Raw genomic sequence first — 14,987 nt, 5'->3', positions numbered from 1 at the left:
AAAGTGGCTAAAATCATATGGCGACAAACCAAGATGTATTCTTTTTCTTTGTCAGCTGAGATTTTTGAAGATGCAAAGAAAAAGGAGGCCAGAAACCGGCAGAAAGAATATTAGAACGGGCGGGTATCGTTGGAGGGAGTTTTCTGTCCAGTCAGGTTAAAGAACACGTGTCCGGTGTGGCCCAGCCCATGGCAGTTTCTCGATGCCACTTCCACCCTGAAGTGGGTGAAGAATGCCTCTGAATGTCACACATGCTGACCTTTTCTGGAATGACAAAGTGTTCTGGGTCATTGGTTTCCCAGCATACATTTTAGAATAATAAACAAAATATGTCCCCTGTTAATTGCTTTGAAAGCAACTTTAAAAAAAGAAAAAGAAATGAGGAAACAGGGAGATTATAAAGTTATTGAAAATGCTTCTACCAGGAAGTGATTTTCCTACTTGAAAAGGCCAGTGTGCTCACCACTGCCTCTTAGATGAGGACAGCGTAAGCTAAGGGACAGGGGTGAGGCCAGGGCAGAAGCTTCCATCTGAGGGACAGTGGGGGTGGGGGTGGGGGAGACAGGGCAGAAGCTGTCCCATCTGAGGGACAGTGGGGGTGGGGGACAGGGCAGAAGCTTCCATCTGAGGGACAGTGGGGGTGGGGGTGGGGGGACAGGGCAGAAGGTGTCCCATCTGAGGGACAGTGGGGGGGGGGGGGGGGGTCGGGGGGACAGGGCAGAAGGTGTCCCATCTGAGGGACAGTGGGGGTGGGGGGACAGGGCAGAAGCTTCCATCTAAGGGACAGTGGGGGTGGGGGGGACAGGGCAGAGGTGTCCCATCTGAGGGACAGTGGGGGTGGGGGGACAGGGCAGAAGCTGTCCCATCTGAGGGACAGGGGTGGGACGGCAGGGACCCTGAGGAGGGTCAGTACCCAGTTACCACCCACGTGCGCTGTGTTTATAACCCGTTAACATGTTCGCCTTTACTGTGTCTCAGACACCTGACATAATTCTCCAAAATGGTCCCACTGCCAGAAACTGTCTGCTTCAAAGGGAAGGGCACATGTCATCTCTGCAAAGCAGACGTGGGAAGCTGCACACGAAGAAAGTCAAAGAAAACCTATCCTTTAGAAGACAGGATTGTGAAAGTTTCTGGTGTTTCTATTTCGCTTCCTAACTTATTTATTCTCGAAATAAACGTTTCAAATAAAATGATTTGACACTCATTTAAATGAGTAAAAGTACACTTAGGGTCAGAACAGAAGTTTAGGGACAAAAACCTCTGCACCAACACCTGTTTAGGTCCCTCTTTCCACCTGAACTGCAGTTCAGCTACACTGGACCTGAAAGCGCTGTGTGTATGTTTGTATAGAGCGCAAACCCTGAGCCAAACTCTCCGGGCGTCGGACCCTGACTCCGTGGACAGAGGAAGCCACCGTCTCGCTCTGTGCTCTATACTGGGAGCTCACATGTGGATAATCATGTTTAAAAGGCGGCTAAAGAAGTGTCTGGCACCCAGTAAACATTAAATATGAGTTTCTTGAATAAAATGTTCTCCACAAGGTACTGTTAAAGGCAGTAAGATGTTTGGGGAAAATGACACTCATTAGCTGTTATTGCTGATTTCTTCAGGAAAAAATAATCTGTGTCCTAAAAAGGTGAAATTGCAACCAGGTCTCTCTCTCTCTCTCTCTCTCTCTCTCTCTCTATCTCTATATATATATATATATATATATATATATAATATATATTTCTTTATTGTTGAAAGTATTACCTATGTCCCCCTTTTCCCCTCATTGACCCGCCCCCACCACCCGCCCCAGGCCCTCACCACCCCATTGTCTGTGCCCATGGGCCATGCATATATGCATACAAGGTCCTTGGTTGATTACCAGGTCAGTTTTGATAACGGAGATGAAGGAAGAGGGTAAAGGACGGTGCAGCACCTAGGAAGAATCGGATGGAACATAAACACTTTACCCAGTCCTGGAAAACGCATCCGGTGCATTGCTGTAAAGTCCAGCACCCAACACCAATGGCCAGGAAGACGGTTCTTGTTATGTCATCAAGAACCAAAGTCTTTCACTCACACTGTCTCCAATGGTAAGTCCACCACACATTTTAGCACATTGATCTGAAACATGCGGATTTATACACTAGTTCGGGAAAACTGTATCCAGACCATCAGAACACCAAGACTATGCCCAGCCTGCATGGTTCATGGTCAGGGCACATGCCCGGGTTCTGGGGCTCAATCCTGAGTGTAGAATGTGCAGGAGGCAGCCAATCAGTGATTCTCTCTCTTCTTTGATGTTTCTATCTCTCTCTCCCTCTCTGTTCCTCTCTGAAACCAATAAAAAATACTTTAAAAAAAATAAAGAGGATACCAAGGCTATAGCTACTGTCACCAGTGACCTGCTACCTGCCAAGGATTTCACAATCACTGCAAGCATATGTTTTTGAGAATGTGGCCATCTCTTCTGTTTAATAAGAGAAGAACGGTAGATAAGTCATAAAAATAAAGTACCTGAGGTAACTCAATGCTGTAAATATGTCCTCACTAAGGCGGTCAAACAACAGAACCCACCCCCCCACACACACACCCCAGAGAGTAAGTATCATCTTATTTCTCACATGAACTCCATGACCATTGTTTACTCAATAGGGTTGTTTAATGAAGCTCATGCAGGAATTCTCCACTTCCTTTTTTTCAATCCTCCCCCGAGGATATGTTTTTTATTGATTTTAGAGAGAGGGAAAGGGAGAGGGAAAAAGAGAAAAACATAGATGTGAGAGAGAAACATATATTGGTTGCCTCCTATACACACCCCGACTAGGGATCAAACCCACAACCTGGGCATGTGCCCTGACCAGGAATAGAACCCGCCACCTTTTGGTATACGGGGCAATGTTCCAATCAATTGAGCCTCACCAGCCAGGGCTTCTCCACTTCCTTTTACAAAACCTCCTGGCACTAGGTTTCATTTGAATCTGTGAGAATAGACACAGCAAACATCTTGGAGTTCATGTATGCTTCAGGTTCATTTATAAGTAAACCGGTTCCCTATCCAGTCATGCCTCCCATTGCTCATGAGCTTAGAGAGGCATTTCCTTAGGCCATTCAAAGAAGAAGTGGTTATAAATGTTTTCAGGAGAACCAAGATGGTGGCCTAGGTGACCACAGGCATGTGCTGCCTCCACAACCACATCAAAATTACAACTAAAATACAAAACAACCATCATTCAGAACCGCCTGAAAGCTGGCGGAATGGAAGTCCTACAACTACAGAAGTAATAGAGAAAGAACACTGAGACTAGAACAGGGTGGTCTGACACCCATGTGTGCTGATTTTTTAATTGGGAGGGAGGACATCTCTGTGGAGGCTGCCCGTGAGGAACAAGGGGTCCCAGCCCCACACAAGACCCCCAGACCAGGGTTCTAGAGCTGGGAAGAGAAGTCCCCATAACTTAAAGCTGTAAACGCCAAAGGGGATTGTAGCTGAGTGACACAGAGGCTGTTGGAGACCGAAGTGTTCCTCTTGCATGAACATACTCAGACTCGATCCCTCTGGCTTCGGACTTTGCTAAAATCTCTCAAACAAGCAGCAGCGGGCATCAGCATGCCCCAAACCTATCAATAAAATGCCCAAGACTCAGCACCAGCCTACCTTGCTTCACAGCTGGGCCTTGCCTGGTCACTTCAAGCCCAATATAAGTAGCAGTCATTTGCAGACCTCTCTGTAGCTCCTTATGGGTGGCCCCAGAGCCAGTGTACACAGTGGACAGCTTCAGACCATACCAGATTACAATTCTATACATCCACAAGCAACACACTCAAGGGGCAAGCTCAGTGAGTACCAAAGCCCCACTGAAGCAAGTCCTGCTCCACAGGGGTGTCTTTGGACAGCAGCTCTACCACTGTAGTCATAGCTGGTCCTTACAGCCAATTGGCCTGAAAGCCAATTCCTCCCAATGATGCCAATTCCACCCAGTGATGTCAATTCCTCCCAGCAACACCAATCAAGGCTCAACTACAACAAAACTGTGCACACAGCCCACCCAGGGGTGCACCTAGAGTGCCCAGCTCAGGTGACTGGGGAGGCTGAGCCACTGGGCCCTACAGGACATATATTACACAAGGCCACTCTACCATTTCCAGGAGACATAACAGCTCTACCTAATTCATAGAAACAAACACGGGCAAGCAGCCAAAATGCAGAGACAAAGAAACATGTTACAAATGAAAGAAATGGAAGCAAGCAAACTACTGGATACAGAGTTCAAAACAACGGTTAACAGGTCACTCACAGAACTTAATGAGAGCTTCAAGGGACTTAGTGAGACTTTCAAAGATCTTAGTGAGAATGTCAAAGACATGAAAAAAGGCCAGTCAGAAATTAAGCATACACTAACCAAAATAAAGAATAATTTACAGGAATTCAACAGTATAGTAGAGGAGTCTGAGAATCAAATCAACAATTTGGAATATAAGGAAGCAAAAGACACCCAATTAGAATAACAAAAAGAAAAAAGAATCCAAAATTTTGAAGATAGAAAAAGGAGCCTCTGGAACAACTTTAAGTATACCAACATTCACATTATGGGGGTGCCAGAAGGAGAAGAAAGATAGCAAGATATCAAAAACCTATGTGAAGAAATAATGACAGAAAACTTCCCCTACCTGGTAAAAGAAATAAACATCCATGTCTAGGAAGTGCAGAGAATCCCAAACAAGAGGAACCCAAAGAGGCCCACACCAAGACACATCATAATTAAAATGCCAAGGGCAAAAGACAAAGAAATAATCTTAAAAGCAGCAAGAGGAAAGCAGTTAGTTGCCTACAAGGGAGCAACCACATGACTGTCAGTTGATTTCTCAACAGAAACTTTGCAGGCCAGAAGGGAGTGGCAAGAAATATTCAAAGTGATGAATAGCAAGGACCTACAACCAATATTACTCTACCCAGCAAAGCTCTCATTTAGAATTGAAGGTCAAATAAAGAGCTTCACGGACAAGAAAAAGCTAAAGGATTTCATCACCACCAAACCAGTATTACATGAAATGTTGAAGGGTATTCTTTAAGAAGAGGAAGAAGAAGGAGAAGGAAAAGAAGGAGAAATATGAACTTTAAAATGGCAATAAACACATATCTATTAACAATTGAATCTATAAATCAAAATAAACGAACAAAAAATCTAATGAACAAAATAAACTGGTGAATAAAATAGAATCAGAGGCATGGAGACATGAAACAGACTGACAAATCTCAGAGGGAAGGGGGGAAGGGGACGGGAAGAGATTAACCAAAGATCTTACATGCATATATGCATTACCTATGGACACAGAAAATAGGGTTGGCGAAGGCATAGGGCGGGGTGGAGGAGGACAATGGAGGGAAAAAGGGGTGGAGGAGGACAATGGGGGGAAAGGGGGGGTATCTGTATTACCCTCAACAATAAAGATTTTTAAAAATAAAAATAAAATAAATGTTTTCAAAGCTTAGATTTGGTGAGGTTCTAGTTCATACAAACTGTTTCCAGTGTTACCGAGTGACAGCCTGTCCCCTCCCAGGCCTGCCAGAGGGAAAGGATCACATGGACTTTGGACAATTATCTTGCATATTAGTTTTTCAGGATCAGTTTTCTTATCTATAAATTTAGAGTAATAAAACTTTATCTATCCAGCTGGCATCAAATGGGATACATAGAGGTAAAGTATTTTTAGTTAAATATATAAATTAGCTGATATTCTTGAACACGTATTCACTGACAGAAGGAGGTTAGGTTATTTTGGAAGCCAATCTACCTATTTTTAAACTATTACCATGAAAAATATGCAAATGTTATCATTGGGTATAATGTGTACATCACAATGATATTACATACTGACTTTCAGAATTTTCAATATTGGAATATCTTCAGAAACAATGATCACTTTAGTTTAACGCCCAATAGAAGTTCCGAGTGCTTACTTCTAACTTGAGAGCTCTGGACTCTGACAGTTAATGTTCAAGAAAGGACTCGAGACCGGCTAAAAGCAAGCATGGCCCGGAGCAAAGAGCGCCCCAGGTTATGAAAGTGCTGACTCACATGAAGAAAAGAAAGAGTAGTTCACATTCTTATGAAGCCCAAAGCCCGATCGTAATTCTAAGTACTTTTTCATTCTACCTAGAAACATAGCTTCGACATGATCATTTTTTTGGTGAAGTCACATGGGTTGGTGACAAATATATTTTTATTGATTTCAGAGAGGAAGGGAGAGGGAGAGAGAGATAGAAACATCAAGGATGAGAGAGAATCATTGATCAGCTGCCTCCTGCACGACCTACACTGGGGATCGAGCCCGCAACCTGGGCATGTGCCATGATCGGGAATCGTGACCTCCTGGTTCATAGGTCCACACTCAATCACTGAAGCATGCCGGCCAGGCATGAATTTTCACAGCTAACCAACATCTGACTGATCATAGGAACCTGTGTGACGTAACTGATTCTTCTGAGAAGTGTCAAACCCATTCAGTTATAAACACGAAGTTGTTTTATTTCTTCCAGTAACTGCTTTCATGATAAAGCCAAGTCTCTCCTTTAATCATACGTTGGTTGGATCCCATGCATTTCCGGTGGCTTTTGGTTATTAAAACAGAGGAGTCCAACCCAGGCTTCAATCTTCTGCCTGACTCTAAGCTCTCTCCCTAAGCTCCTGGCCAGGCTCCTGGCTCCTGGCTTGGCACTGGCAGGGGGTGTGGTCTGTTTCTAACCACCTCTAGCTCCCAGCCCCCAGGCTGAAGGCAGGAAGGAAGACTGGCGGGAGAGGGGGAGGCAGATATACTTACTCATAAACCAGTGAGCTGGCATTTCTCTCTGGTAAACACTGCGTGGCCTTCACTGTCCTCTCTGTGCCCGGTGTCCAAATGCTGGGGCACTCGAGGGGTTCCTCCTAGGAGCCCTGGAGGGCATGCCACCCCACAGTTCCCTACCCCGGGGAACAGGGCTCCTCCCACCTCCTCTACACCCCCTCCCAGCCCCCAGGAGCTCCTGGTGATGCCAGCTTGCTCCTGCCGGTAACTGGCTAAGAGCTTGGGCTGTGGGTGCAGGGCACTGGCATGATGGCTCAAGTCCCACCACTTCTGGAACTCTCCTTCATCCAAGGAAAACGCAAGGATCCCTGCTGTACCAATAGCCCGGGTGCTATTCATTCTCCGTCTCTGTCTCTCTTTCTCTGCCTCCCCTGTATCTTTCTCTGGTTCTATTCTGCCCCCTCCCCATCCCCCTGTTCACATGGACACCAGGCAGGCCAGCAACTGCCCTGACCAAGAGGGCATCCCCCAGGGCATGAACTGCCAGGCCCCCTCCTGCAGCACCCCAGGCTCTACAGTCATTATTTCTCAGCTTCCCAGCACCCTGTATTCCCCCCCACCCCCACGGACACCCCCATCTTGGCTGCAGACAGGGAAAGCCCTCCCACCATCGTTATGACCCGTTCCCATGCCAAGGACTGGACAGTCCTCCCTCCCTCCCCTTACTGCCCCGGGGAAGGAGCAGTGGGGCAGTGCCACCGTCAGTGAGCCCTGGCCTCCACTCTCTACAGCAGAGGTTCCGACCTTGGCCACGTGTCAGTGACTTCGGATGCCGGGGCTCCCTGACTGGCTGAGTCAGAGCGGGGTGAAGACCATGGTGTCTTCTGCAAACGCCCTTCACGGCCAGCTTAGCCTGCCTTCGGCTCTGGGCCCTGTTTCGCCCCGTGCAGAAGAGGTCAGCTCTGCAATGGAATCGCCACCGTGGTCACCTGTGGCCGGTGACAGCTCGATTCCCCCATCTCTAAAGTGAGGGTGTTTTTCATAAGACTTCTTAGGTTTGAGGGGTCATTTGAAGAGACAATACCTGCAAAGAACTTGGAACAGGCCCTGGCACAGGACAAGGGCCTGATCAAGGAAGCGACACGTGTGCTGTGTCCAGGTGATGGCCTAATGCAGGCCGTCATCGCTGCACCCATTGTCTCTGCAGTGACTGTCTTAAGGCATGACCTTCCAAAATAAAGCTTTTAGGTAGCGTCTGCTTAACAGAGTTAGCTCGTGAGCACTGACTCCTGGGGGCATACCTGCTTTTAGGCTTTTTAGAAGGTTAGTGCTCAAAAATCAATAAAAAATTAAGTGATCTGTCATATTTTCCAATAAAGATGTCACTGCTTTCTATATGTAGTAAGAAGCATCTACCCTCAAATATACACATTCAAACTCATTAAAACCTTTCTTTCCCCTTTAGAAAATGTTTCTGGAATTATTTCATTTGAAACATTTTCAAAACCTCGCTGATGGCATTAAGGGATGGGAATTATGTTATTTTAAAGTGCTCTGCCTATTAAATAGCACAATTTCACTCAAAGCTTTAAAGAGATTATGCAGCAATAGATAAGAAGCATTAAATTCACTCTGCCTCATATATGGGGGACTGCAATTTGTCATTTCAATTTTAAGAAACAGTTATTTGAAACTTTGAATTAAGAAGTAATAGAAGAATAAGCACCACCGTGGTCTACACCTGTGGCTTAAAGCTTCCATTTCTAAGTGTTAAAACATGTAAAGGATAAACCGTCCAAACATCTCTTGAGTCATTATTTTCAAAACACAAGTTTTTTCTGAGCTGTCCGGAAGATTTGTTTGTAAAACAGAAATTTCTCCTCACTTCTTTATGTAAAGATTTTTCAAATGGATTTGCCAAGAGCATGTCCAGGAACACGGCCATGTAAGTACATGTTTGGGGAAGAGCGTTTGTAAAGTAAATGCCGCGTGCTTTCCCCAGGACTTCCCCCACCGGGGCGGCCTGCGGTCATTACATCTGCACGCGGCTGTTTCTGCGGCCGCCCTCCTGCACATCCACTTCGCAGAGTGTGGTCTTAGGACTCTGCATCGGAAATACCTGCTTCCCATCACATGTATTCAGAGCACAAATGCAGAGATATACGAACATTTAAAAAAACAGGGTGATGTTACTGATTAGTTGGGCCTTTTTAAAATTCAATTTATTCTTGAAAACAAAGCAGAAATCTGTGGCCTGAGCGTCCACGTCAGTGAAACGTTATGATGACTAAGGTTTGTGTCCGTGCTCTGTGGAGCTGGGGTCTGCTGCAGGTCAGCCAGCCAGCCCAACATGGAACACACTTGAACCTCGCTCAGCAGGAACCGGGCACGTCGCCAGGGAGATAGTGATCGGGCCTGACAAAGCCAGTTAGGCTTTCCTGCCATACAGAACTATGGAAACCTAAACACGGGCCATGGTACAAGCCGAAACTGGGCTGTTATCTGTAGAAGTGCGTGGTAGCATTCCCGCTTTAAGCGGCACGACTCAAGCACTGCCTGACGTTTTCTTTTCTTTGGAAATAAACATTTTCTTCAATTCCCCAATTCATCGTTTGCATGTTCTTCAAAACGATGAGTGCTTTGTTTGCCAGCAGCCACCCCCTACCCAGCCTTCTTGTCTCTTTCCTCTGCGGGGAGGTGACTAGGCCCCAATAAGTCATCGTCAGTCCTAGGAAGAGGAGGAAGTCTATAACAGAACAACCTTCATTTCACCTTGAGCTCCGTGAGAAACCATTAATGGAATCCAGCTAGCTCGATGCGTTAAGAAAAGCAGTGATTCCCGTGCGGCCGTGGCCCTGATCACAAAGAAAGTCACAGGCACTTTGCTCCGAGGGTTCTCTGCAACAAGTAACCCCATATAACAAAAGCCTACTCTGCAGGCTGTCCCCTCGGCGGTTGTTCCACCAGGAGTTCAACCGCTCGCTATGACGCGCACTGACCACCAGGGGGCGGCACAGAACATGGCAGGTGCCGGCGACAAGGCGCTGGCAGCAGGCGGCAGTGGAGGCGCTGCTGGCCCTGATGGCCTCTGACGAGAGCGGGACCAAGTTGCCAGGCCCAGGCGGGTGCGAGAGGGGGCCTGATCTCCGCAGGCCACCCCGAGGGACCCCACCCGAGCATGAATTCGTGCACTGGGCCTCTAGTGCTAGTATAAGAAATCAAATATAGGCCCTGGCCAATGCTGCTCAGTAGTGAGAGCTTTGGCCTGAGGACCTAAGTGTCTCCAGTTCGATTCCCCACCAAGGGCACATGCCTGGGTCGCATGTGGAAGTCAACCAATCAATGTCTCTCTCTCACACTGATGTTTCTCTCTCTCTCCCTCCCCCCTTCCACTCTTTTCTAAAACTCAATGGAGCCGAAACCAGTTTGGCTCAGTGGATAGAGCGTCGGCCTGCGGACTCAAGGGTCCCAGGTTCGATTCCGGTCAAGGGCATGTACCTTGGTTGCGGGCACATCCCCAGTGGTGGGTGTGCAGGAGGCAGCTGATCGATGTTTCTCTCTCATTGATGTTTCTAACTCTCTATCCCTCTCCCTTCCTCTCTGTAAAAAATCAATAAAATATATTTTAAAAAATAATAATAATAAAATAAATAAATAAATAAAACTCAATGGAAAAAATCTCCTTCAGTGAGGATTAACTAAAAACAAACACACACACAAATACAGTAAGTTTGAATTAAGGAAAAAATAGACAGTATAGATTTTTATGAAGTGGGCACTGCCATAGTAATTTAGAGGTTATATCTTCTTTGGAAGGCTCTCCAGTCACTTTTTACATATGCTAAAAATTAGGCTGCAGTCTCTCTCTCTCTCTCTCTCTCACACACACACACACACACACACACACACACAAGAATTAAGTCAAACATCCAGGCGCTTTAATAATGATCTTTTGAAAACCACAGATACACCGTCTGAGTATTAGAAAGACGACTCGTGGGAGAGCAGGACTGAACTGTTTGATGCTCACGCAGCGTAATAGCCTCTCTGGATCCTGCCCGCAGCAGAGAGAGGCCCACAGAGGACCCTTCATTCGCCATTTGCTTCAGTTCTTCAAAACCACACACAGAGGTTCCACTTTGAAGCAAGCACACGGAGAATGAATGCAGGAGAAACCCACTCTCTTCCTCAGGGATGGCAGCCTCAAGCCACCCCGGCCCCCACATTGAACCGGCAGGCAGACTGGACACTCGGCCCCACAGACCCTCACCATGGTGCCGCCCAATTGCCTCCTTCTCTCTCCTTCCCCACACACTGAAAACGCCTGCTCTCTCCCTACACACACACATACACACACACACACACACACGTGCACACACGTGCACACATACATACACACACACACGCGCGCACACACGAGTCAGGAAGGGCGAGAGGTTTGTCTCAGGCCCAGCTGCACGTTAGCTCAGAGCTGGAATTAGACCCCAAATCTGAGTCCTGGGAGCCAGCCGACTGCTATTCTAGACCCAGAACAAACCCAGGCTCCTGAGTGCCACAGTCGCTGAGTGGGCGTGGTTCTGTCCGATGCCACGGGCCACTGCCTCGCAGAGAAACACAAGGAAACCACCTCTGTGCCCGGACTCTCCCTGCCCGCCCAGCTGAGACCTGCTGGAGTGAGGGCTGAACCGGGATTGCGAGAAACAATCCAATTCTAAAACCTGCTCTTCATCTGTTAGGTGTCGCTAGGGGGCAGGGTTCCCCCGCCGCACTGTGGAAGGATTTTCTGAGCCCCGGAGCAGAACATTTCAAAGAAACTCTCCCCCCACCCCCTTCAGTGAACCTTTTTAAAACATAAAAGTCCAAGAGGAAGAATAGCTACAAAGGCCAGTGGTCCATGCTTTTCATAACGACCTAGATCCATTTTAATACAGGTATAAAACAGGAAACGAGCCACACATGTTCTTTCACACGATACGCAGTTTAGTACTGAGCTCAGATAAAAGTCTGCTTCTTTTCAGGCATTTTAAAATTCATTTCAGCTGCATCCCAAGCAGGACACCTCAAGCAAACCGGGAGGGTATTAGCTGAGAAACAAACAATCTCATGGCAACAAACCATCTAAACCGTTTCAGACCATTATCAGACGTGTTTCACCGTTACATTAAGCTACATACAGCACATTGAGTGTCTGAATTCCTTCCGAGCACTTAAGCAGATGAATACATACAAACGGGACAGAGTCCTTGCGTTTTTGCATTTATTTGTCAAATCCTTAAAGGAATATCCTTTCAGACAGATTTTATGACCTCACCACACTTTAAAAATGATTGCTCAAAACTGGCCTTTTCGGGAACGTCCTCACCAACACTTCCTAAGAGGCCACAAACGCGGGGGCCAATGGCTGCGCTGAGCTGAAGGCTTCTCCTCTCGGGAGCCAAGGACACTGACCCGAAACAATAACTCCACTGAGTTTCTCACATCGCCCACAAGACCGTTCCCGGGGGTCTCGTCCGTTGTCACAGAAGCTGATTAACTAGGATTGTCTCCATCTGATTAATATGACACATCCCCTCCCCCCCCCCCCCCGTCAATTACTGGTTAATTACTCTGTGTTTTTCTCCCAAGCTTCAGTGAAACAAACCAACCCAACCTCCTAAACACTCAATGACAGCACCCAAATCAAGGCACCCTACAGACTTCTGAGTCAGAACTCCAACAGGTTGCTTTCCTGCCTCCCTCCCGCGCGGCGCGCCCACACCCTTCAGGGACCCTACCTTGGCCACTTGCAGGGGCTGCTGCTGCTCCTTGCCTCCCTGCAGCCGGAACCCCCAGGGCGCCCCTCCGGTCATGGAGATGCAGATGAAGTCCCCGGTGCCCATCCTCCCCTTTCCGCTGGGCAGCAGGCAGGGCTGGAAGAGGGAAGCCGCGCGGGCAGGATGCGCTCCCAGGACTCCCGACGGAGGAGGCAGGACCGGGCAGGACGCGGAGCTGCGCTAATGGGCCGGTGGCACCGAGGCGCGCGCCGGCCCACTCCTGCGTCACGCGCCCGCCTTCGCTCAGCCCACCTTCGGGGAGGGGAGAGGCCCGCCCGGAGACCGTCCCCATTTGGGGCGAGATGAGGCGGGGAACAAAAGTTCTCTAGCGCAAAAGGATGAAAGCCCAGCACTTAAAAAGAGCAACGATTGCAATATTTTCGTTTAATAATTCTATAAATAGCAGAGGACGCCTGAAGGTTGTAGCCTGCAGGCCAGGAGGGACCGCCTCACGTCGGAGCTCTGGGAACTCCGCTGCTTAGGTTTTACTCTCTCCAGTGGGTGGTCTGAGGATCACCACACTGACGACGGACAGACAAAGGGAGCTCCAGTGGCTTAATTCTTCTAAGCTTTCCTGTCCGCAGCCTGTGCAACTAATCCCCCAAGAAGAGGGAATAAAGGAAAGCAGAACTGTTTTTAAAATCTCTCCTGAAAACTAGCCCCTGAGCTCCATCGTCTCCCCAGCATACACCCCAGGCAGGGTGTGGAGTGTCTCAGCTTAGTAAGTGTTTCCTCTTCCACTTCCTGGGTCCCTGGAGGGTCAGGAGGCGCCCGCGGCAGCTGGATCCTCATCAGGAAGGTGGGCTGACTTTATCCAAATCTCTCCTGATAAAAAAGGAAAAGCCTGTTACAAGCGCCATCCTAAAACACGAGCTCTGCTCGGAAGAACAAAAGAAGAGGAAGAGAGCTTGTAACACTTGTCCTTCCACTGTCTCTTGTCCCCTCTGCTCCTCAGCCCCAGCGGCCCCACCCGGGAAAGGCTCCCCACGGCCACGGACTACCCACCGCCTCGCTTCTCAGTCGCCCTTCATGCTGTCCCCGTGGCCTCCCGAAGCCGCTGCCCCTGGGCCTCGAGGCACAGCCTGCTCTGGGCCGGCCGGTGCTTCGGGCCTCCGGCAGTCCGCCAGGCTACTCCTTCCCTCTTTTCTCACGCGGCACCTTTCCGTGGGTTCTCTCGTTCGCTCCTCAGACCTTAGCCAGCCCTCAATCCCAGGTTCCTTTCCTTAGCTCTGGGCCAATTTACCCAACAGCCCAGTAAGCCTTTTCCGTGTGACTGTCACAGAAACCTATATATTCAAAGTCACATCATTGTTTTTCCCAAATCCTGCCTCTCCTCCTGTGTTCCCGTCTCAGGCTGATGGACTAACTCACCACCTTCCTCTTATGTCTGGGTCCCTTTGACTCTGACTGAAATGTCACTGGGAGCTGGAGGCTGGAGCTGGCAGCCACCTGTGACCACGAGGTAAAGCTGAAGATGACTGCAAAGACCCGTCCTGATGATATTAGTGCCGACAACAGCACCCCCCCCCCCCGTGGCCCCCTCACCCTGCAGGAAAATACCCCACGTTTCTTTAGACTGCTGGAGGGCCGCTTATTGATACTTGAAGCCAACACACTTTTTTTTGCACAATATTATATATATATATATCCTCCTATCTAATAAAAGAGTAATATGCAAATTGACCATGCCTCCGCTACACCCACAAGCCATGCCCACCAGCCAATCAGCAGTGACTATGCAAATTAACCCAACCAAGATGGCTGCGGCCATGGAGCGAGCAGGAGGCTTGGGTTTCCCCGGCAATGGAGGAAGCCAAGCTGTCTGCACACCCTGGCCAGCCCTGGACTCCACTCAAAGCTACAAAGTTTCAATTATAGAAGATAAATAAATCCCAACAAAAATGGCTGCAGCCTCAGAGCAAGCAGGAGGCTTGGCTCCACTCAAGGCTACAAAGTTTCAGTTATAGAAGATAAATAAATCCCAGATACCAGAGCCTCTGCTTGGGTCACTATGGGGGCATGGCCGGCCTGCAAACCATCCCAGGCCCCTCACCCAGGCCACCCCATGCCCCAAGGGAACCCCCACCCTGATCTGGGACACCCTTCAGGGCAAACCAGCTGGCCCCCACCCATGCACCAGGCCTCTATCCTATCTAATAAAAGAGTAATATGCAAATTGACCATCACTCCAACACACAAGATGGCTGCCCCCATGTGGTCAAAGATGGCTGCCTCCATGTGGACACAAGATGGCCACCACAAGATGGCCAGTAGGGGAGGGCAGTTGGGAGGGATCAGGTCTGCAAGGGAGGGCAGTTGGGGGAGATCAAGCCAGCAGGGGAGGGCAGTTAGGGGTGACCAGGCCGGCAGAGGAGGGAAGTTGGGGGCGACCAGGCC

General features: G+C 48.6%; 1 protein-coding gene across 2 annotated transcripts in view; it reads right to left on the bottom strand.

The window, feature by feature from the left end:
- The window catches only part of SYNPO2 (synaptopodin 2), a 140,223-nt gene extending 127,534 nt beyond the window's left edge, over nt 1-12,689 (bottom strand). For both annotated transcript variants that reach the window (XM_028130230.2, XM_054717080.1), the window contains exon 1: nt 12,552-12,689. In XM_028130230.2, the coding sequence (XP_027986031.2) occupies nt 12,552-12,656 (105 nt within the window). In that variant the 5' untranslated portion in view covers nt 12,657-12,689. The remainder of the gene's footprint in view (nt 1-12,551) is intronic.
- Between the last annotated feature and the right edge of the window lie 2,298 nt (nt 12,690-14,987).

Source organism: Eptesicus fuscus, chromosome 6 (genome assembly GCF_027574615.1).
Source record: "Eptesicus fuscus isolate TK198812 chromosome 6, DD_ASM_mEF_20220401, whole genome shotgun sequence".
In the NCBI taxonomy this organism is placed as follows: domain Eukaryota; kingdom Metazoa; phylum Chordata; class Mammalia; order Chiroptera; family Vespertilionidae; genus Eptesicus; species Eptesicus fuscus.
This window is presented reverse-complemented; position numbering and strand designations above follow the sequence as displayed.